The sequence below is a fragment of the Natator depressus genome, chromosome 3, assembly GCF_965152275.1.
Source record: "Natator depressus isolate rNatDep1 chromosome 3, rNatDep2.hap1, whole genome shotgun sequence".
NCBI classification, from domain to species: domain Eukaryota; kingdom Metazoa; phylum Chordata; order Testudines; family Cheloniidae; genus Natator; species Natator depressus.
Window position 1 is genome coordinate 202,228,635 of NC_134236.1, and position 26,265 is coordinate 202,254,899.

At 41.8% G+C, this 26,265-nt stretch overlaps 2 protein-coding genes across 3 annotated transcripts; both read left to right on the forward strand.

Annotated features, from left to right (window-relative positions):
- Positions 1-96: 96 nt before the first annotated feature.
- On the forward strand, positions 97-26,265 carry TRMT6 (tRNA methyltransferase 6 non-catalytic subunit). 2 transcript variants are annotated; one of them, XM_074947186.1, is made up of 12 exons: positions 234-308; positions 1,103-1,173; positions 4,677-4,804; positions 5,230-5,339; positions 13,919-14,010; positions 14,095-14,178; positions 15,479-15,603; positions 18,303-18,667; positions 19,068-19,153; positions 22,095-22,197; positions 22,285-22,371; positions 25,271-26,262. In XM_074947186.1, the coding sequence occupies exons 3-12, from the start codon at positions 4,786-4,788 to the stop codon at positions 25,442-25,444; spliced, it is 1,245 nt and encodes a 414-aa protein (XP_074803287.1). In that variant the 5' UTR covers positions 234-308; positions 1,103-1,173; positions 4,677-4,785; the 3' UTR covers positions 25,445-26,262. The 2 variants fall into 2 exon arrangements, with proteins under 2 accessions (XP_074803286.1, XP_074803287.1); XM_074947185.1 differs by lacking the exon at positions 1,103-1,173 and having other exon boundaries at positions 97-308; positions 25,271-26,265.
- Positions 6,755-7,403, forward strand: LOC141984252 (small ribosomal subunit protein uS15-like). The gene is given in 1 exon segment (XM_074947184.1): positions 6,755-7,403. A coding segment is annotated over 1 exon segment (498 nt). The 3' UTR covers positions 7,253-7,403.

Here is a 26,265-nt window from a genome sequence, read left to right on the forward strand (position 1 = left end):
GCCTGTCACGTGATGTTCCCTCCCCCCCCCCCCGCTGAGAGTAACAACTCTGCGCCTGCGCATCCGGCTGCCACCAATGAGATCTTAGGTCCGAGTTCGCAGCGCGTGCGCAGTGCGGGTCCCTACCGGAAGTGGCGTGAGGGCCCCTCAGGCAGACGGCAAACGGAACCGGCAACGGCTGAGGGGGGTGCGCGCGCGCGCGGGGCCATGGAAGAGAGCGCGAAGCCAGGGCTGCGCATCCGCGAGGGGGACTGCGCCGTGCTCAAGCGGGACGAGGTCTTCAAGGCGGTGCTCGTGCTGAGGCGGAGGTGGGTCCGGGTCCCGCTCCCGCACCCCGGCCGCCCTGTTCCCTGCCGTCGCTGTCCCGGGACTGCGCCCCCACCCCACCCCGATAGCGCCGTCGCCTGGGCGAGGCGCTCCGCGGAGCGCGGCTCTGTGTCCGGCGGTCCCGGTGACACCTTGGTGGGGCCGCGGCCGGGCACAGCCCGCCCTGCGGCCCATTGCGGTGACCCCAGAGCTGCGGGCCCTCGGGCTGCTCCTTGACCCTGGCGCGGTCCGGGCTCGGACCTGGCTGCCGCTGGGCACAGCTCCCGGGCGTGACACTTCCTTCTGCTGGCACCAGGGAGGAAGAGAAGCCGCCAGCAGAAGCACGCGTTACTTTCTGTTTAAAAATGCCCTTGATAACATGCACCTTTTCCCCTTGCCCTGTGTCCGTTTCCTCTCTCCCATCTCTCGTCCTCCACACCCTGTGTCTCTTTCTCAACATTGCTCTCCTCCTCCTCCCTGTATCTTGTTCTGCCCTTCCCTCAAAACTTTGCTCGATCAGTAGTACTTTTCTAAGTCCTCCTCTCAGTCCTGCCCAGTCTCTCTTCCTTGCCCCCCCCCCCTCCGAGACATTTAATAGCCAGAGAGAGAGAGATCAGAAGGTGGTGGCGGGGAGGTAGCCATTGTTCAATGGCAGTGCACAGATGAGAAATCAACCTCTCTCCCTGTAGCTGCTGGGAAATAGTTGCACCTCCTTTTACGGTCTGCATCCTCTATTAATGTCCAATTGTCTATCTGATAACTTTGAAATACTTTGCATGCTCATATTTGTTCATAGTGTTGCAAAGTAGAGAAGAAGCCCTCTCTCTGTCCCCTATCCTGCCATAGACGCTCCTGGCTGCAGCAAAGGTGTGTGTCTGGGGAGTTATGTGGGGTGGCGGGGGTCTGCTACTCAGCCTTTCTCTGCCCTAGCATCTTGGCTTTGGTGACAGGATACCAGTAGTGGGGGGAAAAAACTGGCAATACTTTGTGTTTGCTCTGCAGCTATGAATAGTTACAGAGCCTCTGGAGCAGATTGCAGATTTAGGAATACATCACTGCATGTATGTAGAAGGTTTTGTTGCTCGCTATGGGAAAGTCAGTTTCTCAAGCTCTGGTCACTTTTCAAGTTAGGCTTGCTCTTTCAGAATTGGTCCTGAAAACCATTGTTGTGCACAGAATATGACTTTGACAGGAAAGAGAAAAAACACATCCAGGAGGCAGATTTTATGTGTAATACCATTTGCCTTCTCTGTTAATGTGGATAACTGGTTAAAAGAGAAGACTGATAGGCGGGACTCCTGAAGTTTGTTTCCCCTCTCTGTCACGTCTGCAGATGTGCTACTTACCTTCTTCCCTGTATTGCTGTCTTGCTAAGAGAGTCTACATATCGCTCTTGAATTCTTAGACAAATTGTTGGAATAAGTTAGTATTGAATTTTAAAAAATAATTACTAAAAACATCATACTTAGGTAGAGTGTTATTTCATTAAGAGCAAAATCTTCATATCAAGAAGCAGGGCTGGAAAAATCCACTTGCCAAGATTGAGTAGCAATCTTTTCTGGGCAAGTGCCATGATTTTTGTAAGTTTCTAGTTACTCTGGTTGTAAACTAGCTTTCCTAGTATGAACTGACTGCAAACCAATGTTGTGTTGAATCTGTTGAGACAGAAGTACCAGTTCATCCCTACTCTGATGCTGAGCCCAGTGCAGGGACCAAGAAAAAGGAGGCAGTGCACTGTCACAAATCTGGGGCTGTCAGAGTCTGCTTTGGCTCCTGGTACAGTAGAGTAGCCTCAGGGACAGCTCTAACTAATTTGCAAGTTAGCTGCAACTCTGGACTGTTGTGGTGACCAGGATGTAGGACTGCGCCCTATCCCAGGCTTGCCTTCTGTGCCAGAGAATCCTATCGGGGCAAGGAGGCTTCTGGTTATGTTGTTATAGGAAAAACGGCCAGGTATAAGGAGAACTTAATTACTTTGTGTTCACTGTATGCCTGGTACATCTGTGCAAAGTGGATGAAGATAGCACTTAATTGCTCACAGAGAATCTGAAATAATCGCAATGAAAGGGATAAATTTGTCTTGCATTGGAGAGTATTGCATTTGCACAGCAAAGGGATATCAGTTTTGATGGAGATACAGTGACATCTTCCTGATTGTGCAGAGAGACTGCTTCAGTGCTCTCACTGCTTTTCAGGTAGTGGGAGAAAGCCAGCTATTTCTGCTGTGGTGTACAGATGCCACTGTTTTGGTGAAGATGCCTAGGAAGAGGGGCCTCCCACCTGTTCCTTGTGGAGGAAGGGTGGTACAGTGGAGAATGCCACCACCAAAAACAGGGGTTCTTAACCTTTTTCTGAGGCCCCCCCAGCATGGCCCACCTGTGCCCCAACAACTCTTTCTGCATATCCAGTAGATTAAAAGCCAGGGCTGGCATTAGAGAGTAGCAAGCAGGGCAATTGCCTGGGGCGCGCAAAGCTAAGTTGTTCAAGCTTCGGCTTCAGCTCTGGGCATTGGAGCTCGGGCTTCGGCCCCAGTGAGTCTAACACTGGCCCTGCTCTCTGGTTTATTTTGGCAGACCTGAAACCTGCTTGCAGCCCCCACAGTGGGCCCCAGACCCCTGGTTGAAAACCACTGCCTGGAGTAGTGTCCAAATTACTTCCATATGTGTCTTCAGCTCTTGCCACTCCAGCAGATGACTGTGGACTTGTGTGTTTTTCAAAAGCTGCCAAGTAGCATTAACTCTAAAATAATAAATCTTTGTTACTATTACACAGCACTGTTATTAAAATCTTTTATTAAATCCCAAAAGTCATAGACATTTTTTACATTCAATTTCCAGCAGTCTCTTCCCCATTCCCAACCCAAATTTATAAATGAAAACACAAGATATCAGTAAGAATTAATATTGCTACAGGAAATTAAATAACTTCAGCATTAAGCAGGTTATTTTATTTCACAAACTGATGAGTCAGCAAATTCAAAGTCTGACTTCAGGCTTATGAATTCTGTGTAGGTATTCTGTCTACGAATGCGTTACCATGAAGTACGAGGACACATTTATATACATTTGCTTGGCTTTTATTAAATCATAGCCTTTCTAGTATTTAACCTTGCAAAATTCTATTTACCTGTTGCCCAGGGGCAAGCGAATAATTTAGATAAGCAACTAAAATACCATTAGTTTTTTCCTTGCCATTATTAAGATGAAAACACAAGTAAATTTTGTATTTGGACCATTATAGTTTTTATTATGTTTGCATGGTTGATTTAAATATTTGATTGCATTTGGAAGTACAGTAATCATTGCACACTTAAAAATGTATATGAATTATGAATTCCAAGCAAAGGAGTGTTAGAATGTCAAATAATTTAATGGCAGAGTCCTGTGGCACCTTATAAACTAACAGACTTATTGGAGCATAAGCTTTTGTGGGTGAATACCCACTTCGTCGGATGCATGCCACTTTTACAGATCCAGACCAACACGGCTACCCCTCTGGTACTTGAAAGAATTTAATGTTTCTTTGCTTTGTTTTTTCTATCTGAAAACTTGGTCCTATTTGTGTTTCATTGACATGGTAAGAGACAGTCTGGATACCAACCTATGTATGGCACAGAAACTGATAGGTATATTGCTAAATGAGCGAGGCTCTGTTCAGCATAGAGGTCCATTTACACAGATCAGCTTGCAGGATTAGGGCCTCAAGGAGTAATTTTGTTGTTTGATTTTTTTTTTTTAATCTCCGAGGCTAAACCAAAATGCAAGTTTCCCTTAATACTATCCTATCTGTAGGGAGATGATAATTTGCACTTATTTGAGTGTGTGTTGGGAAAACTAGTCTTTCCACCTGTTTCTTAGACCTTCTCTCCAAGTCTTTGCTAAAGTCCTTTCAAAGGGACACTGCAGGATTTATGGATTTCTAAGTGTCCACTCAGCTTTCCTTTCTGAGTGACAGGCCCCAAATTTACCCTATTTTTGCTGTATTCCTCCATTTTCATGCTGACATTTTTGACCCAATTCTTATTCGAAAACCTAATTCATGACATACCATTACTACATCCTGCTATGTTACCTTGGCAATCAGCATGTTAATAATACTTCTGTGAACTGAATTTTTTTTCTTTTTATCTCAATTTCTTTGGTCCTTTAAGTTTGCTGCACTCCTGGTCAGTTTCATGCTAGCATGGATGTATAGCTAGTAATAATAAACACTTATTTACTACACTTATAGGACATTATATTTGAACTTGAATTTTATAGTACTATGTTTAATTGTAAATAGGTTTTAACACTGTATCTCAGTCTCTTGGGCAAATTGATACTGAAATGAATGATTATTTTTTATTAATTTAGTTTTAAAAATTATTTCAGAAAAGTTATTTTCGAAAAGCAGTGGTTCTATCTGGATAATGCCATTGGACATATTTATGGAACGACATTTGAGGTATCTAGTGGTGGGAGCCTTCAGCCAAAGAAAAAGATGGAAGAGACTACCACAGGTATTTGATGGGATTGACTTGTGATTGGAAAAAACTGTTGGCAAGTAAATGGCTTCCTTACTGAGAACAAAGAGAGAGATTATTTTTCCATTAAGAATTTTATGAACTTTCAGTAGACATTTTTTTCTGTCACAAGGTGCACTTTTTTGTCCTGCTGTGCTAATATTTCAATAATACTATGAAAAGTAAAGAAAGGTTTTTAATATTGGTGTAAGAGTACTTGATCTTTAACATTGGTAAAGACATACTTTCTTTATTTTATGTATTATGGTTAGCTGATTGCTTAGGAAACTTAATGTAAAGCCACTAAGCATGTGGGTTGAATCCTTGGAGGTCTGCTTTCTGTGAAATTAAAATCATACATGTCTCCAGTAAAAAATATTTAAAGCTAGAGTATTTTACAAATTTATATCCTTTTTCTTTAGAAACAAAAGAAGCAGGTACAGATAATCGTAACATAGTTGATGATGGAAAGTCTCAAAAACTGACTCATGATGACATAAAGGCTTTGAAGGACAAGGGTATTAAAGGACAGGTAACATTAAGGTTTTGATGTCATTTCTGTGCTACCCTCATGGTTGTATTTGAGTTTATGAATTAGGGCCATTTTTTTAATTTTAGTAGAAAGTCAAACTTCAGTACTTTTTCTTTATGGCATTCTGTTTTACTTTCCCTTTCTACATAGCTTCTTAAAATGTATTTTTACAAAGACCGTATTTTCTGGAAAGTCTTTCATTTAAGTTGACAATTGTACAGTTAAAAAGGAACATGATTTGTGAACTTTTATCACATTAAGAATTGTCATGACATCAAAAGAAACGGGGGGGGGGACACCCAGAACATCAGAGAGAATGTACATAATGTGCACGGTATTTTCATTCAGTTTTGAACTTCACTTCAATAGGGTCACATACATATTGCAATATTTTCATAGTACAGATGTGTATTAAATGTCATACAATGATATATAACTATCGGAGGTCCAAGAAAGAGTTAGGGATGTGAAAGTATGCAGATGTTAATGTGAATATAGTACCACATACTTTTAGGTCAATGTTTGGCATGCGGTCCGCCAGGGTAAGCCCCCTGGCAGGCCGGGCCAGTTTGTTTACCTGCCACGTCTGCAGGTTCGGCCGATCGCGGCTCCCACTGGCCACGGTTCGCCGCTCCAGGCCAACGGGGGCTGCGGGAAGTGGAAGGGGTAAGGGATGTGCTGGTCGCCGCTTCCCGCAGCCCCCATTGGCCTGGAGCAGCGAACTGCGGCCAGTGGAAGCTGCGATCGGCCAAACCTGCGGATGCGGCAGGTAAACAAACCAGGGCTTACCCTGGCAGGCTGCATGCCAAATATTGCTGATCCCTGTTTTAGGTCGTACCTAGAAAGCAGACTTCATTGATAAATTTATTTCTATATGCATCTGCATAGCTAAGTGTTAAAATTAAATATTCTCAAGATGTTAATTTTGCTTTCTTGAACAAGGAATTACACAATTTCATACTATGGTAGCAACTGATAAAGGGGTTTTAAAGTGTTTGTTTAATGATCTCTCCTATGTTTTGGGTATGTCTACACTGCAATTAAATACCCATGGCTGGCCCATGTCAGCTGACTTGGAATTGTGGACCTGTTTAATTGCGGTGTAGACATTCGGGCTGAAACCTGGGGTCTGGGACCCTCCTCGGGGCTCCAGCCCAAACCCGAACATCTAATCTGCAATTAAACAGCCCTGCAAGCCTGAGTCAGCTGAAAAGGCCCAGTCATGGGTGTTTAATTGCAGTGTAGACATACCCTTCGTTATATAAAACTTTCAGATTTCCATTGTTTCCTTTCTAGTAGAGTTTGGGGGATCTCTTATGTTTATATTGATTAAACTCGCTATATTCTCCTTGCAAGGTCCAGTTTTATCTTCCTGTTTGCGACTGTTCAAAGCAGCTCTCATGTTGCTTGTGTGCATGGGTCGCGTGCACGCTCCGGGGAAGGGCCTGTCCCAGTCAGCCTTGCCCTCTAGACGCAGTGTGCCCACATAGTTAAAACTTACTTCTGATGATGTAAAGGAACAGATCTACAAACTGGCTAAGAAAGGTCTGACTCCCTCACAGATGGGTGTAATCCTAAGGGACTCTCATGGTGTTACCCAAGTTTGTTTTGTCAATGGCAACAAAATTTTAAGGATCCTTAAGTCCAAGGGACTTGTCCCAGACCTTCCAGAGGATCTGTACCACTTGATCAAGAAAGCTGTTGCTGTTCGTAAACATCTTGAGAGAAACAGAAGGGAAAAAGATGCCAAATTTCGTCTGATTCTGATTGAGAGCAGAATTCACAGGCTGGCTCGTTACTACAAGACCAAGGGTATGTCTACACTACGGAATAAGGTCGAATTTATAGAAGTCGGTTTTTTAGAAATCGGTTTTATATATTCGAGTGTGTGTGTCCCCACAGAAGTGCATTAAGTGCATTAACTCGGCGGAGTGCTTCCACAGTACCGAGGCTAGAGTCGACTTCCGGAGCGTTGCACTGTGGGTAGCTATCCCACAGTTCCCGCAGTCTCCGCTGCCCATTGGAATTCTGGGTTGAGATCCCAATGCCTGATGGGGCTGAAACGTTGTCGCGGGTGGTTCTGGGTACATATCGTCAGTCCCCCCCTTCCCTCCCTCCCTCCGTGAAAGCAAGGGCAGACAATCGTTTCGCGCCTTTTTTCCTGAGTTACCTGTGCGGACGCCATACCACCGCAGGCGTGGAGCCCGCTCAGGTAACGGTCACCGTATGTCTCCTGGGTGCTGGCAGACGCGGTACGGCGTTGCTACACAGTAGCAGCAACCCATTGCCTTCTGGCAGCAGACGGTGCAGTATGACTGATAGCTGTCCTCGTCATGTCCGAGGTGCTCCTGGCCACGTCGGCTGGGAGCGCCTGGCCAGACATGGGCGCAGGGACTAAATTTTTGGTGACTTGACCAGGTCATTCTCTTTAGTCCTGCAGTCAGTCGTATTGAACCGTCTAATGGTGAGCAGGCAGGCAATACGGATTGCTAGCAGTCGTATTGTACCATCTTCTGCCGAGCAGGCAAGAGATGACGATGGCTAGCAATCGTACTGTACCATCTTCTGCCGAGCAGGCAAGAGATGACGATGGCTAGCAGTCGTACTGTACCATCTTCTGCCGAGCAGCCATGAGATGTGGATGGCTTGCAGTCCTTCTGCACCGTCTGCTGCCAGCCAAAGATGTAAAAGATAGATGGAGTGGATCAAAACAAAAAATAGACCAGATTTGTTTTGTACTCATTTGCCTTCTCCCCTGTCTAGGGGACTCATTCCTCTAGGTCACACTGCAGTCACTCACAGAGAAGGTGCAGCGAGGTAAATCTAGCCATGTATCAATCAGAGGCCAGGCTAACCTCCTTGTTCCAATAAGAACAATAACTTAGGTGCACCATTTCTTATTGGAACCCTCCGTGAAGTCCTGCCTGAACTACTCCTTGATGTAAAGCCACCCCCTTTGTGGATTTTAGCCCCCTGAAGCCAACCCTGTAAGCCGTGTCGTCAGTCGCCCCTCCCTCCGTCAGAGCAACAGCAGACAATCATTCCGCGCCTTTTTTCTGTGCGGACGCCATACCAAGGCAAGCATGGAGTCCGCTCAGCTCAATTTGGCAATTAGGAGCACATTAAACACCACACGCATTATCCAGCAGTATATGCAGCACCAGAACCTGGCAAAGCGCTACCGGGCGAGGAGGCGACGTCAGCGCGGTCACGTGAGTGATCAGGACATGGACACAGATTTCTCTGAAAGCATGGGCCCTGCCAATGCATGCATCATGGTGCTAATGGGGCAGGTTCATGCTGTGGAACGCCGATTCTGGGCTCGGGAAACAAGTACAGACTGGTGGGACCGCATAGTGTTGCAGGTCTGGGACGATTCCCAGTGGCAGCGAAACTTTCGCATGCGTAAGGGCACTTTCATGGAACTTTGACTTGCTTTCCCTGGCCCTGAAGCGCATGAATACCAAGATGAGAGCAGCCCTCACAGTTGAGAAGCGAGTGGCGATAGCCCTGTGGAAGCTTGCAACGCCAGACAGCTACCGGTCAGTTGGGAATCAATTTGGAGTGGGCAAATCTACTGTGGGGGCTGCTGTGATGCAAGTAGCCCACGCAATCAAAGATCTGCTGATATCAAGGGTAGTGACCCTGGGAAATGTGCAGGTCATAGTGGATGGCTTTGCTGCAATGGGATTCCCTAACTGCGGTGGGGCCATAGACGGAACCCATATCCCTATCTTGGCACCGGAGCACCAAGCCGGCGAGTACATAAACCGCAAGGGGTACTTTTCAATAGTGCTGCAAACTCTGGTGGATCACAAGGGACGTTTCACCAACATCAACGTGGGATGGCCGGGAAAGGTACATGACGCTCGCATCTTCAGGAACTCTGGTCTGTTTCAAAAGCTTCAAGAAGGGACTTTATTCCCAGACCAGAAAATAACTGTTGGTGATGTTGAAATGCCTATATGTATCCTTGGGGACCCAGCCTACCCCTTAATGCCATGGCTCATGAAGCCGTACACAGGCAGCCTGGACAGTAGTCAGGAGCTGTTCAACTACAGGCTGAGCAAGTGCAGAATGGTGGTAGAATGTGCATTTGAACGTTTAAAGGCGCGCTGGCGCAGTTTACTGACTCGCTTAGACCTCAGCGAAACCAATATTCCCACTGTTATTACTGCTTGCTGTGTGCTCCACAATATCTGTGAGAGTAAGGGGGAGACGTTTATGGCGGGGTGGGAGGTTGAGGCAAATCGCCTGGCTGCTGGTTATGCGCAGCCAGACACCAGGGCGGTTAGAAGAGCACAGGAGGGTGCGGTACGCATCAGAGAGGCTTTGAAAACCAGTTTCATGACTGGCCAGGCTACGGTGTGAAAGTTCTGTTTGTTTCTCCTTGATGAAACCCCCCGCCCCTTGGTTCACTCTACTTCCCTGTAAGCTAACCACCCTCCCCTCCTCCCTTTGATCACCGCTTGCAGAGGCAATAAAGTCATTGTTGCTTCACATTCATGCATTCTTTATTCATTCATCACACAAATAGGGGGATGACTACCAAGGTAGCCCAGGAGGGGTGGTGGAGGAGGGAAGGAAAATGCCACACAGCACTTTAAAAGTTTACAACTTTAAAATTTATTGAATGACAGCCTTCTTTTTTTTGGGCAATCCTCTGTGGTGGAGGGGCTGGTTGGCCGGTGGCCCCCCCACCGCGTTCTTGGGCGTCTGGGTGTGGAGGCTATGGAACTTGGGGAAGAGGGCGGTTGGTTACACAGGGGCTGTAGTGGCAGTCTGTGCTCCAGCTGCCTTTGCTGCAGCTCAACCATACACTGGAGCATACTGGTTTGGTCCTCCAGCAGCCTCAGCATTGAATCCTGCCTCCTCTCATCACGCTGCCGCCACATTCGAGCTTCAGCCCTCTCGTCAGCCCGCCACTTACTCTCTTCAGCCCACCACCTCTCCTCCTGGTCATTTTGTGCTTTCCTGCAGTCTGACATTATTTGCCTCCACGCATTCGTCTGTGCTCTGTCAGTGTGGGAGGACAGCATGAGCTCGGAGAACATTTCATCTCGAGTGCGTTTTTTTTTCTTTCTAATCTTCACTAGCCTCTGGGAAGGAGAAGATCCTGTGATCATTGAAACACATGCAGCTGGTGGAGAAAAGAAAAGGGACAGCGGTATTTAAAAAGACACATTTTATAAAACACTGGCTACACTCTCTTTCAGGGTAAACCTTGCTGTTAACATTACATACATAGCACATGTGCTTTCGTTACAAGGTTGCATTTTGCCTCCCCCCACCGCGTGGCTACCCCCTCAACCCTTCCCCCTCCCTGTGGCTAACAGCGGGGAACATTTCTGTTCAGCCGCAGGCAAACAGCCCAGCAGGAATGGGCTCCTCTGAGTGTCCCCTGAAGAAAAGCACCCTATTTCAACCAGGTGACCATGGATTATATCTCACTCTCCTGAGGATAACACACGAACGGATGTTGCTTGAACGCCAGCAAACATACACTGCAATGCTTTGTTGTACAATGATTCCCGAGTACGTGTTACTGGCCTGGAGTGGTAAAGTGTCCTACCATGAAGGACGCAATAAGTCTGCCCTCCCCAGAAACCTTTTGCAAAGGCTTTGGGAGTATATCCAGGAGAGCCGCGAATGCCAGGGCAAAGTAATCCTTTCACATGCTTGCTTTTAAACCATGTATAGTATTTTAAAAGGTACACTCACCGGAGGTCCCTTCTCCGCCTGCTGGGTCCAGGAGGCAGCCTTGGGTGGGTTCAGGGGGTACTGGCTCCAGGTCCAGGGTGAGAAACAGTTCCTGGCTGTCGGGAAAACCGGTTTCTCCGCTTGCTTGCTGTGAGCTATCTACAACCTCCATCATCATCATCATCTTCTTCGTCCCCAAAACCTGCTTCTGTATTGCCTCCATCTCCATTGAAGGAGTCAAACAACACGGCTGGGGTAGTGGTGGCTGAACCCCCTAAAATGGCATGCAGCTCATCATAGAAGCGGCATGTTTGGGGCTCTGACCCGGAGCGGCCGTTCGCCTCTCTGGTTTTCTGGTAGGCTTGCCTCAGCTCCTTCAGTTTCACGCGGCACTGCTTCGGGTCCCTGTTATGGCCTCTGTCCTTCATGCCCTGGGAGATTTTGACAAAGGTTTTGGCATTTCGAAAACTGGAACGGAGTTCTGATAGCACGGATTCCTCTCCCCATACAGCGATCAGATCCCGTACCTCCCGTTCGGTCCATGCTGGAGCTCTTTTGCGATTCTGAGACTCCATCATGGTCACCTCTGCTGATGAGCTCTGCATGGTCACCTGCAGCTTGCCACGCTGGCCAAACAGGAAATGAGATTCAAAAGTTCGCGGTTCTTTTCCTGCCTACCTGGCCAGTGCATCTGAGTTGAGAGTGCTGTCCAGAGCGGTCAAAATGGAGCACTCTGGGATAGCTCCCGGAGGCCAATACCGTCGAATTGTGTCCACAGTACCCCAAATTCGACCCGGCAAGGCCGATTTAAGCGCTAATCCACTTGTCAGGGGTGGAGTAAGGAAATCGATTTTAAGAGCCCTTTAAGTCGAAATAAAGGGCTTCATCGTGTGGACGGGTGCAGGTTTACATCGATTTAATGCTGCTAAATTCGACCTAAAGTCCTAGTGTAGACCAGGGCCAAGAGAGTACTCCCACCCAACTGGAAGTACGAGTCATCCACTGCCTCTGCTCTGGTCGCATAAGAGTTCACTCTTCTTTTTACTGAAAGAATAAAGTCACATTAAAGACCTGTGTTGTCGTCTTTAAATAAAAAAAAAAAAAAAAAAAAAGACTGAAGACTTGTTTGTTCTGTTGTTGTGCAACTGTTGATATCCATCAGTTCCAAAGGAATGGACTAGTCAGTTTCAGAGCTTTGATAACTTCTGTTAGTTCTTATCTGTGATAGAAGACATCTCATGTGGATAATTGCTTTCCTGTGTATCATCAGCATCTCTGCCATATCTCTGCTATATTATTAATACAGTTTATTAAAATATTCTTTTTGGGGGTAACTGATTTCTGAAGTATAGCTATAGACTTCACTTCGGTTATGATGTTAGCTTCCATAGATAGTGTTCCTTCATGAAACTGCAGTTGAAGTGGTAGAAAGTACATTGATATTTGTTAGTTGCATTTTCTTGTGTCAAAGTTTTCATAGACTCTCCTAAATTAAAGATGGAAAAGGCTTGTTTCTTGAGGGGACTAGATTTTTGAACAGTGATCATCACCTTCAGTTGGGACCAGATTTTTCAGAAGAACTCAGCTCCCTGTTAATTGATGTCTCATTTTGCTGTCTGTTTTGCATTGTTCTCAATGGAAGCTCTTGAGTACTTCTGGAAAAACTGGCCACTTAATTTAGATGCCCAGTACAGAGCAGAGATCTTCTGAAAGTGCAACCGCTTTATTATAGGTGGGGCTGGTGGTAGAGTGGCACAGATTGTCATGTACACTGGAAGAAGAAAACTGCTTCATGTTTCACAGAATTATAGAGTTAGTGATTGGAAAAATCCATCTAGCCCAATTTCTTTGTCAGAACAGGCTTGTTCCTGGCAGTTTTAATTTTCTTCCTTAGTGTTATGTCTAGATGTTTAAATGTCTATCGATAGCAGGCTTCCACCATTTCCTTTGGTAGACTTCCTTTAATATAGATTTGAACGGCATGTGTATGTGTTATTTGAAATTAGAACACGGTTCTGTTGTCACTTTAGAAAATGTTTAAAAACAAATTGCCCAAACTCCCTAAATTAATCCTTTTCCTGCCACCTCCATCATCCAAAATACATTAAAGGGACACTATTAATTAGAAATCTAGTTAATTTTTTAAAAATGAGTTAAAAGTAATTTCAAATACTATGCATGTCCATGAGATTCCCTGCCAATTGTAGTGATTTTTTTGTTACATTTTCCTATTTTTAAAATATTTTTCTCTCTTCTGTAACTTTGCATGAGACTCATACAGAGGAAACTGACTCTATAGGGAAAACTATGAAATTGACTATATACAAAGTGTTATCAATTGCCTAAAGTAAACAAACTGAAAATATGGTGTCTCTTTTCTATTTCAATTACTGTGATCTTAGGTGGTGGTGTTAACAATAGTAGATTGCCATATATTTACATTGTGGTAGCACCAGTCAGGATCAGTGCTTCATTTTGCTAGGCATTAAACACACACCCTGAAAAGACAGTGCCTGCCTGAAAGAACAACATTCTCTCTATAATTTTTAAGCTGGCATTATTTCTTGAAAGAATGTCTCTCCATTTGTGCTGTTTTTTGGTTTTTTGTTTTTTGTTTTTAATTCCCATTTGCAATTACATGGCACTGTTGAAAGAGACAGATGTCTTATTTGCCCCAATAATGAGCAGGAATTTACCGTGCAAACTTTTGTTGATGTTAGTGGCAACTGCATGCATAAATCTGTAGTGAGTGAGAAATGTTTCTTATGTTAACGCCTCCCTTAAAATATTGTGTGTTAAAATATTAAATATATTGTGTGTGAAATAAGTGGGAAATAACCGGATACAATAAAAATAATCTTTAATCTCTCTTTTTCAAGGAAATAGTTCAACAATTAATAGAGAACAGTACAACGTTTCGAGGCAAAACAGAATTTGCCCAAGATAAGTACATAAAGAAGAAGAAGAAAAAGTAAGTTAAGTTCACAAGACAGGGAAGTTTAGTAGTTCTTTAATTTGTTGAGCTTTAAGAATATTACTGTGCTTTTACTTACAGATATGAGGCAGTTATTACAATTGTAAAGCCATCTACCCGCATTCTTTCAACAATGTACTATGCAAGGGAACCTGGGAAAATCAAGTAAGTATATTTTAAAAGAAGTAAATATGAAGATGCATTTTTAAAGTATGATTGGAAACATGATTTTTTAAAGTTACGAATTAAAAATGATTTATACATTTAGTTTTTTCCTGTCAATACAAAATTTCTAAATAATGAAAAATAATTGAGGAACTAATATCCCCTTGGACTGGGTAAGAAAAGTAAAACATCTATATGAGACCAATTGTACCTCTTTACCTCATCACATAAATCCCCCTTCAGCTGCTGCTGAACACAATTTGGTGAGGTGCCGGTTCCCACTTTCTGGTCAGACAGGATCCTGCCTCTGTATTATGGGTCAGCAGCCAAGAAATGGGGCCACCTAGCAGAAATAAAGAAGGAAAAAGTGAAGAAAAAAAAAATCAGAGTTTAAAAAACATAATTATTACTTTCTAGAACCCTCCGAAATTTTAAAAATGCAGTTGGGGTTGAAAACAAACCAAGCCACATTTGACTTAATTTAAATATATAATGGAATAATTACCTACTGGTATTCAGTATAGGGTTTTTTTCCTCCCAACCTGGACTTATTCATTGTTTTTTAATCATATAAAGTAACCATAAGATATTGAGACTATTGATTAGACTGCTGCTTACTATGTTAGTCATGATTGTTTAACTTTTATCTTTTCTTTTTTTAATCTTATCCATTCTCTTCTTCATTTATTTTATTCATCTGTTAACTCTTGTCATGTTGTAAGCTCTTTCGGGCTCCAACTAACTTTCTTATTACATGTATACAGCACTTAGCACAATGGGGCCTTGATTAATGATTGGGGCCTGTAGGTGCTACTGCTCCAGAGGGGGAGAGAGAGGGGGAATTGAAAATATTATAAAAATAATTACAAAGTATGCATTATTGGGAATAAAATTGCTTTTAAAGACACTTCATGTCCTTACAAAACTGACTCTACGATAATTCAGAGAATTATACAGTAATTTGAAAGAACTTGCACTCTGGCTGGTGCACATTTAGATCAGTGCGTCAGTATATTCACCGTTTCATCTCCTACCCTTTAATACTTCCACTGAACACTTTTGTATACTAAACGCCTCACTGCTTCTAATTGCATGTTCGCTTTGTTCTCAGTGTATCTTGATTAACAGACTTAGTTGTATTCTTCTGCACTCTGACCCTCACTGTCATTGATATAATTCCTGAACAATTCCTTTTTAACATGCCTCTTGCTGGTGACAGCTTTATGGGCTGATGCACAATGCTTTTAAGTCTAGACAAAGCTGTTTGGCACTGAAAGTAAAAGAACAATTTATTTTCTAGCCATTTACGATATGATACTCTAGCTCAAATGTTGACTTTGGGAAATATCCGAGCTGGCAACAAAATGATTGTGATGGAAACTTGTGCGGGCTTGGTTCTGGGTGCCATAATGGAGCGAATGGGAGGTAAGTAGTACAGCAGCTCTAGCGAAGAACAAAACTGATGCTTGTTTGAAACTGAGGCAATAAGTATTTACTTTACTTTACTTTAAAACACTTTATCTTAGTTTAAAACAACACTTAATGTTTTGCTTGTACTTTCTGTGGTATTTAAAGGGACACAGTCTAATTGAAAATCACATTTCAATTTGAAAAGTTTGTACTTAAGGTTACTGCAACTGAAGGAACATAGAAAAATATGTTCTCTTTTCATGTTGTTTGCTTTGTACAGCACTTTGTGTATAGTCCGTCTCAGTGTTGTGTTGATGATCCATTTCAGTTCCTGTCTCATACATCACTCTCAAAGATGGTTTTGGGAGCCCATGTGCAAACTCTCCCTCTTGCAGGACCTGGGGAAAGTTACCAATAACAGCAGCAGTAAAACTGCAATTTGAGAGACAGCAATGGGCTCCCAAGTGTGTGGGAGATGTTCTTGGGCTTGCCCACCCTGCCAGATTGAAAAAGACCTTTTATAAATATCAGCAGGGAAGCAAAGGGGGGAAAACCTCATATATTTTACACAATACCTAAATAGCATGTGCAGAATTTATTTTCTAAGGGAGTGCTATCAAACTGGATTTTTATTTAAAAAATTCAACTTGACACTTTATTAATAAAGTGAAGTGTTAGTAAATGGGACATGTAAGTAAACAATATGTAATGGGCTGGGTGTTTATCAACTGATATGCCCACACCTGGTGTGTGTTGAGGCACAAGGTGCAGCATCATGGCTAAGCACTCAGGGTTCCTGTATATTAGCTGACAGACACACACCACGTTATGTTAGGTTTATTTTAACGTTTTGACAGCCCGCTTTTCAATTCCCATAGGGCTGCAAATTTGTCATGGCATTTTTTAAATCAAAAATCACAGAGCAGTCCCAGTAAATGTAGTAGAAGTCATGGTTTGCTAAATTTACTGTGACTGCTCCCTGATTTTTGGTTTAAAAAGTTCTCTTCGTGCTTCGGCGCGGGCACCGACCACATGCAGCAGCACCATCCTCTGCCCCCAGCTCACCAACCCTGATCCCAGCCAGGTGGGGCGGGAGGCCTGGAGAGAGAGCCTGCCCCATGCTTACCTCGCAGTGGCAGCTCCTGTGGCTCATGTCCCTCGGGGCTAGGCCCAGTGCCCTGCTCTGGGCGTTGAGACCTGGTGCTCAGGGTTGCAGTGCAGCTCAGCTTTAGTCCCCCTCATCATGACAGAGGGTCCAGCATGCCAAATCGCCACAGTGCTGCAACCCCACATGCCAAGTTGCAATATCTGAAGCAGGGAGGTGGGCCCAGCCACACTGGACAGGCACCGCTACTGCCAGGTGAGTCATGGCCACAGAAAAAGGCCACAGACAAATGGAAATCATGCTATACATGACTTTTCTCCCACCATGACAAACCTGCAGCCTTAGCCAGTGACTTTGGGGCAGTAGAGTTACTCTCTGAAGCAGAAGGAATGAGGTGGTAATTCCAAATTAATTATAAACATTTGATAAATGTTTGTCTGTGGTGGAGTAACCTTGATGTTGAAGAGGCTATATATCTCACTGCATTTTTGAATATCCTTTAAACTAGTCGGGTTACATCTTTCAGCCAAACCATTTGATAGATATAAACAAACAAACAAACAAAAAAAAGGAGCCAAAGGAAATTTTCAGGCTTCTTTTAATAGTTTCACATTTTTTATAATGCCTGTGTTGTTAAAGTGAGTTACTGCTGCTCACTGATCACATACCATGGGGGAATACAGCTAACCTTAAACTACTCCCGAGGCCATTCTGCGCCAAAAAGTAAAAAATTCTGTGCACAATATTTTAAAATTCTGCAAATTTTCTCAAATAAAATGTGGAGGTGAGGCTCAGTGGGAGGTGAGGTCTAGGTATAAGGGGGTCTGGATGCGCAGGGGTTGGGTGGATGGGGGAGCAGCTCTCTGTATAGGGATCCCTCCCGGTGCAGCTGAGGAGCAATGGGTGCAGGAAGCGGGAGGAGGGAGGAGTTTGCAGAGCTTCCTGCAGCTGGGGGAGAAATCTGGGATGGGTCTGACCTGGCCCCAGATGCCATGCAGAGGAAGAGGGAATCCCATCCTCCCCAGTCCAGCTGGGACTAGCAGCTGGGCCCAGCGCAAGGGTAGGAGCCACCAACTAGGTCTTCCCCAGTTCTGCCTCCTGCCCAACAGTGATTTACCTCTCTGCCAGCTGCCCTGGACACCTGAAACATACAGCTGGGGAGGGTCACATGACCGCTCTTGTGGCATCATTTTTCTTCCCCATCAAAGTCATTTTTCTGTGGGAAGTAAAGAATTCTGCAGAGGACATAAATTCTGCACGTGCAGTGGCTCAGAATTCCCCCAGGAGTATTAAATGCTTGCTTAACAAGTATATATGGTCTTAAGAGGTACATTGTGCCTTCTGAATTGTAACCTATTATCCATTCAGCAGGGCACTCCCCATCTTTCCTGGCAGTCAAAAACTGCTTACACATTAAATTTTGCAAAGGTTACATTAATATTAGACAGCTTATTTCTCTATTTCTAAATTGATATTTGAACCCAGACCTGCAGTGATGATACAGTCAATAGCATTATGATAGACCTGTTTAGACGGTGAGCTCCTTGAGGGCACTAGATTCTGTCACTGATTACTTATAAATTTGCTTTTATTTATTTTGTATTTAAAGGTTATGGATCCGTTATTCAAATGTATCCAGGAGGGGGACCTGTTAGAGCAGCCACAAGTTGTTTTGGATTTCCAGAATCTTTTTTCAACACTCTTTATGAATTCCCTCTCAGCAAAGTGGACAGTCTTGTCTCTGGAACATTTTCTTCTGAGACTTTGCCTTCAGAACCTGAATATAATGTTCCAGTAGAAGAAGAAAGCAATGGGTCGCTCGATGAGAAGCAGACTTTGATACAGGAAACAGAAGAGGAATCCAGTACTGAAGCAGTTATGGAGAGCAATGAAACAGAAGAGCAAGAAACAATGGACCTTGCTGCTGAAGATACAGAATATAAAGAGAGCAAAGAAAAAGGAAATAAAGAAAATGTAAGTGTGTGTCTCTTACTAGCTTTCCGTGGAGTCATTGTGACTATAGACAAGCAAACTGTATTGTAACTTGGAAAAGATTAATGAAAATGTTAGTGAAACTTTTAATAGTCCTCAAAGTGCAGTTTTAAACTATACAGTAACTGGGAGGAGGAAAAAGCAGGAGAAAAGTATTTTACAATAATATATCTTGGTTTAAAACCTGCTGTCCCCTGAATCAGGAATCAGGACCACCAAAATAGACTCAACTTGTATCCATCAAAATGGAGCTTCGGCGTGTTGTATTATTTTGTAAATACAAGACCACAGAGCTGCATAAAGTAAAACAGTTCATACAAACATAAAAGCTATCTGATGTATCCTTGCAATTTAGTGTTTATTTCTGTTCTTATATGCAAAGATTCGGGAAAAACAAAGAAAACAACAAGAAAGGAGGAGAAAACTAGTGGAAACTGCTGCTTTGTTGGAAGAGAAAAATGCTGATGGGTGAGTTTGTTGCAGACCATACTTTTATTCTTAATATAAATATTTTGAAGGACATAGCTTTTTGCTCTGGAATAAAAGTGAAAACTATGCTCCTTGAAAACACGCATCAGTTTATATGGAATAGCACAATTACTCAGTGTGTGGTGTCTTATTCATCTTATCCCTCTGCCTTCACTTTCTTCAAAAAGGACAACTGCGTCTTAATACTGAAGTATTTGCTAGGAAAAATAGTTTCCCAGGACTGTGTTATGATTATAGGTGGGGAAGATAATGGGCCACAAGCAGTGTATTAAGATGGGGTCTACACTATAAAAAAGTGTCAGATTCTCGATTCTAGAGGTAATAATTCTCACTAAATATAAGTATCCTTTCCAGGAAGGGATCAGATATATTTCAGATTTGAAGTTGGTGATTTCAGTTAAAATCGTGGGTTTCAATTGGATAAATAAAACCCTAGATCATCAGTTTGCTAAACTGTAGCCACACCATTTAGACAACATCATTTCTCTTCTACATGCGAAACACTTTTTTTTTCTTTTCATTTAATACGCATTTGTCAGAATTGGTTGCACCAAACTGGTAATTATATAAAGACTTAATATAAAAAGATGATAGCAAATGTGATTTTAGAAACCCAAAGCCAGTACAGTATACATGCTTCCTACAAAGGGCCATTTTTTCATGCTAACCTTTACAAGTGTGAATCTTTAAGTGACTCAGGTTGGCTTAGTTTAATTGTAACTTCACAACACTGATATTCAGTTTTTTCATGCTAAAAGTGCTTGAAGATTGAAAAGTAAGACCTAATTCCAAAAATTATTTATTCTGGAGCTTATTTGGTTTCTTTATGCTACTTATACTTACAGAGATCATACTGAGGATATCTGTCTGAAATATTTGCAGGTATTTAAAATATGATGGAGTAGAAGAGAGATTTAGACAAAAAGGGAATTTAGTATGTTGCTCTCATTTTTTAAATTTGTGGAGGGTTATTTTTGGTTTTGGGGGGTTTTTTTGGTATTTTTTTTAGGAGGAGGGCTATTTTGCCTAGTATAGATGTTAGTAGAAATAATAGTTTTTCAAAGTTGGTTTGTGTGGTGCATAGTGACTGGTTTGGTTTTATAAAGAAACACTTTTTCACGTTTTGCTGTATAATAAATATTCTAATGTGTTTTTCACTAGGTGCAATGAGTTGGCTGCCATTACAAAGCACTTGATATTTATTATGAAGAATCAGATATAGATAGTAATATGTTTCCACTTTTGTTTCTATTCTAAAACAATCACAATGACAGAAGGGCAGTAAAAAGAATTTCTTACATATTTGCCGACAGTGTGATCTACAGTGTCTGCATATGGTGCTTTATTAAACAGGCTGAATAGGGTTTTTTTTTACTACTGTCAACCTTGTGCACTTATGAATAAATGTATTTGACTATATATGAGGGTCTGGGGAGGATTAGAATACCAATTTTTGCTATTGAATTTTTTCTGCAGTGAAGTGTACTTATTGTAAACCCTCTTCCATTGCTTAGCATCTTCAGGTATAATGAGTCACATTTATGGTTATCATCTCTTGTTTCCTTTTGTACTCTTTCCAGACCATATTGGGTTTTTTTAGGATTTTTACTTAAAAGGTCATTCAAAATCGTCAATGAAATACAGCTAACATTTCAATCATTTGGGTATTTTTTTTCTTCCTCCTCTGACACTTATGACAATGGCTGGTAATAAGGTGTTATAATTTAGGGACCAGCTTCTTAAGGACTGTCTGGGGGTCACTAGGGAGTGTTTTGGTGGGAGGAGTCTCAACATTTCCATCTGCTGAGAGGCAAACCTATTCCTGGAATCTTGCATAGAGAGAATTCCAAATGTCATTCTTCCTTTAGCCTGCCCTGCCTCCACATCCCTCTTCTTTCCCTCAGGCTGAGAACAGTGAAGTGGATGATGGCATGCCTTGGGGAAGTAGGTGGGCCATTTCCAGCACATTTCCAGGAGTTAACAAGAAAGAAATGTGCTGGAAATGGCCCACCTTGATTATCAACGTTCATTTCCAGCACATTTCTTTCTTGTTAACTCCTGGAAATGTGCTGGAAATGGCCCACCTTGATTATCACTTCAAAAGGTTTTCTCTCCCCCAACCCCGCTCTCCTGCTGGTAATAGCTCATCTTAAGTGATCACTCTCATTACAATGTGTATGATAAACACCCATTTTTTCATGGTCTGTGTGTGTATAAATCTCCTCGCTGTATTTTCCACTTTATGCATCCGATGAAGTGAGCTGTAGCTCATGAAAGGTTATGCTCAAATAAATTGGTTAGTCTCTAAGGTGCCACAAGTACTCCTTTTCTTTTTGCAGATTTATTCAGATTCTTAATTTTCCTAAGAAAATGCATGTTAGAAAATGGTGAAAAGAAAAGGAGTACTTGTGGCACCTTAGAGACTAACCAATTTATTTGAGCATGAGCTTTCGTGAGCTACAGCTCATGCTCAAATAAATTAGTTAGTCTCTAAGGTGCCACAAGTACTCCTTTTCTTTTTGCGAATACAGACTAACACGGCTGCTACTCTGAAACCTGAGAAAATGGTGAATGACCTTCCTTATTTACTTGAGGATGATTTTGTATATGGATTTATGTCAGATTACATTTGGATCAAAAATTGAATAAAAAAATGTACAAAAACCTAGCATTTTAAAATTATTAGCTAAATGAAACTAACCAGCTGGTCAACAAAGAAGATATTAAAACCAATGCCCTTAATGTCTATAAAATATTAATAAACTGGAAATATACTTTTGATTCTTTGTTTCTAGAGAACTGCATTATAGTAATTAAAAGTGTATTTTATGTGGTTAATGCACTCAGATGACTGATGGTTTTTAACAAGTCTCTTGCCCCTTTGGAAGCAGAAAACTAACCTGTACAATTTCTGTTACAGCTTAATTGTAGCCAGCAGATTCCATCCAACTCCTTTGTTACTTTCTTTACTGGAATTTGTTGCTCCATCCAGACCTTTTGTTGTCTATTGCCAGTATAAAGAGGTAAATCAAAAAAATATAGATATATTATAGTTATTGTTGTGTTTTAAGTTTGAGACAAATTTAGTTAACTCATTTTTTTTCTTCCAGCCATTATTAGAATGTTACACAAAGCTGAGAGAAAAAGGTGGTGTTATTAACCTCAAGCTCTCTGAAACCTGGCTACGAAATTATCAGGTAAGAGCTGCAGGGAGTGCCTATATGTCAGGGAAATGCAATCTTGTAGAAAATACTGTCAAATACTCAACTTCTCATGAATTAGTAGTTTTAATTCAAACTTATCTCCTTGTGCCTAATTCCTGCAGTGTTCGGAGGATAACATAAATAGCAAGGGACATGAAGGGCAATAAGAAGAGGTTCTCCAAGTACATTAGGAGTAAGAGAAGGACAAAGGAAAATGTAGGTCCACTACATAGTAGAGAAGGAGAGCTAAAAACAGATGACCAAAAGAAGGATGATGTGTTTAATCCCTGTTTTGCTTCCGCCTTCACACTAAAAAGGTTATTTGTGACCACAGGCTTAACACGATTAATATTAACAACAAGAGGAAAGGAATGTGAGCCAGAATAGGATAAACCAGCATAAAGAATATTTAGGTATGTTAGATATACTCAAGTTTGGCAGGACCTGATGAAATTCACCTTAGGATGCTTAACGAGCTAGCTGAAGCAGTCTCAGAACCATTAGTGATTGCTTTAAGAACTCATGAAGGACAGGTGAGATCCCAGAGGACTGGAGAAGGGCAAACATAGTGTATCTTTAAAAAGGAGAACAAAAAGGACCTGGGGAATTATAGACCAGTTTGCCTAACTTCGATAACTGAAAAGCTAGTAGAACAAATTATTGCACAATCAGTTTGTGAGCACCTACAGGATAATAAGAAATAGCCAGCATGGATTTGTCAAGAACAAATCATGGCTAACTAACCTAATTTCCTTCTTCGACAGGGTTACTAACTTAGTGCCTGAGGGGAAAGCTGTAGATTTTAGTAGGCTTTTGACACAGTCATACACGACATTCCCATAAGCCAACTAGGGAAATGTGGTCTAGATGAAATTACTATAATGTGGGTACACAGCTGGTTTCAAAACTGTACTCAAGGAGTTATCAATGGGGTTCACTGTCAAACTGGGAAGACCTGTCTAGTTGGGGCCCCACAGGGATCTGTCCTGGATTCTGTACTATCAATATTTGCATTAATGACTTGGATAAAGAAGTGGAGAGGATGGTTATAAAATTTCTGGATGACACCAAGCGAGGAGGGGTTGCAATCAATTTGAGGGATAGGATTAGAATTCAAAGCAATCTTGATAAATTGGAGAATTGGTCTGAAATCAACAAGATGAAATTTAGTAACAACAAATGCAAAGTACTACATTTAGGAAGGGAAAAATCAAGCGCACAACTAAAAAGTGGGGAATAACTGGCTAGGCAGTAGTACTGCAGCAAAGAATCTCTGGATTAAAGTGGGTCACACACTGAATAGCAGCCAACAGTGTGATGCACTTGCAAAAAAGGCAAATGTCTTTCTGATATATTAACAGGAGTGTTGTATTTAAGACACAGGAAGTAATTGTCCCAATTTATTCAGCACTGGTGAGGCCTCATCTGGATATTGTGCCAATTCTGGACACCACATTTTAAGAAAGATATGGACAAATTAGAGAGTCCAGAGAAGAGCAATAAAATAATAAAAAGTTTAGAAACCTGATCTATGAGGAAAGGTTGTTTTTAGAAAAAAAAAAAAAAAATCTGTTTAGTCTTAAGAAAAGAAGACTGAGGGGGGACCTTATAAATCTTCAAATATGTTAAGGGCTATTGTAAAGAGGACAGTGATAAATTGTCCTACCATCAGTGGCGATGGGGAACAAGAAATAATTGGCTTAATCTTCACGAAGGAAGATTTAGGTTAGATATTAGGAAAAATGTTGTAACTAGAAGGATATTTAAATACGAGAATAGGTTACCAAAGAGGTTGTGGAATCCAGGTCACTGGAGGTTTTTAAGAACAAGTTAGACAAATACCTGTCAGGGATGACCTAGGTATGCTTGGTCCTGCCTCAGCATGGAGGAATGGACTAGAATACCTCTTGAAATCCCTTTCAGCCCTATATATCTGTGATAACATCTAAAGTCAGCATTTTGGGTACTGTCATATATGGCACATCTCCCAAAATAAAAGTAGCAACAAGTCTCATGTCTGTACCTGAACGGTGAAAACTGGTGCTAAGCAAGAAAAACATCCATCTGGCTTCTTTTATTTTCCTTTTTTCCTCTTGAGAAAAAGGGGGATGAGTACAAATCTGAGGTTCCTCTTGGTCTTAAATCAGCAGACACATCTTTTTGATTTATAAGCAGATTGTCCATATGTTAGGAGAATCCTGCATTTTACTGTCTCTCCATCTGTAGGTTAGCTGCAGTCAATGAGGAATTTCTGTATGTTGGTTTGGGGAAATCTAGGGATGATTTTAAATGATCAAAGTAGAAATATGATAAATATCTGATAATGGGGATTTTTTTCATACTGAAATTTTTTTATTTGGTGAAGGTAGCATCTCTGTTAAAGCTTCATACCACTCCGGTAATTCACTGATGATGGAGATGATAGAATTTGAAACTAGCAATAGACAGGCACTGTTGTTTACTATTTAAGTAATATGGAGTGTTTGACCAATGGGGCTTTTGGACTTTTTTTGGAAAGGTCCAGTGATTGGGAACACAAAGGAACCTGTGATACTTTCGATAATTTTTTTGCTTCACATACCTAGGTGTATGAATTTATAACTTCTATGGTAATTTCATGACAGAACTGTGTTTTCCCCATTGGTCACCATGGCAAATGTACAGCTCTATGTATTTCTATTGCCAGAGTCTGGAAAAAGGAGTTTCAGTCCTCCAAAGGATTAAATATCCTTGTATAATAGAAATGCACTTCTCAGACCTCCTTTGGGTTTATGGCTAAACGATTCTAGTCTCTCAAAGTTTTGTCTAAATTCTCTTTATTTTTTAATTTTTTTAAAAACATGCTCACACAGAAAATGACTCCTCACAGCAAATGTTTTTCTTCTTTGTGAAGGTCTTGCCAGATCGCAGCCATCCAAAACTGATGATGAGTGGAGGTGGGGGATACATTCTGTCAGGTATCACTGTCACTGTGGAGAAGGTCCAATCCGATGCCAGCAGTTTAGAAGCACAGAAAAATGAAGAGCCAGCATCTAAAAAGCGCAAACTTCAAGAGCTTAATTGTTAACATCTGAAGAATTGATGTACTTTTAGTTCTCAGGAGTCTTACAGTTAGTAATGTAACTAATGTCCTTTCCGTGCTCTTGACAGCAAAGCGAAATATACCTGTTGCACACCTACCAACAAAAGCAGAGTTGTACTGTAGAGAAGATTTTATCCATTTCCTCTGGTAACAACATGACAGGAAGGAGGAGAGTAATTTTAGGGGCAACATTGTGTCAGAGCATCTTTGTTGACATAATGAAGCAACAGACACGTTAACAATTCAGTAACTTCAGAAACATTTTCTGATGATCACATTGAGAGAAACTACTGGGTGATATTCATGGATTAATCAAACCATCTTATTTGGTTGTTGCAGAAATGAATGAGACTCTGAAGTCCTTTACAGAGGTACGGTTTGAATTAACATACCTAATTTAGCTTCTTGTTTTACAGCCACAGCAGATTAAAATATTTTGTACAGTAATCTGCTTCCTTTCTCAAATGCAGAACCCTGCCATTTTAAGTGATTCTTTTTTAACCAAGCAGAAAGAATGCAGCAAAATCATGCACTTTTATTTGTAACGGGAAAATTAAAAGAAAGAGAAGGATATTGAAACCAAATCGTCACATCTAGGCCTCTTGTTCCTGAAAGGAAGAAATGCAGAACATCAGGTGTATGTTTGTAAATTAAAATACCAAATGTTTCTATTAGTATTGCATATTTTCTTTTTTTGAAAGCTGGATTTGTATTGTTTTTTTATTTTTTTTTTAATGTGACAAATTTGAAAATTTCCATATTTATTTTACTCTTTTGTCTGTTTTGTATTGTGTCTAGAATTTTTG

Coding starts and splice junctions, on each gene's coding strand:
- TRMT6 (XM_074947185.1), top strand. CDS start 208: ATGGAAGAGAGCGCGAAGCCAGGGCTGCGCATCCGCGAGGGGGACTGC. Junction 309..4,676: donor GTGCTCGTGCTGAGGCGGAG/GTGGGTCCGGGT, acceptor AAATTATTTCAG/AAAAGTTATTTTCGAAAAGC. Junction 5,340..13,918: donor ACAAGGGTATTAAAGGACAG/GTAACATTAAGG, acceptor CTCTTTTTCAAG/GAAATAGTTCAACAATTAAT.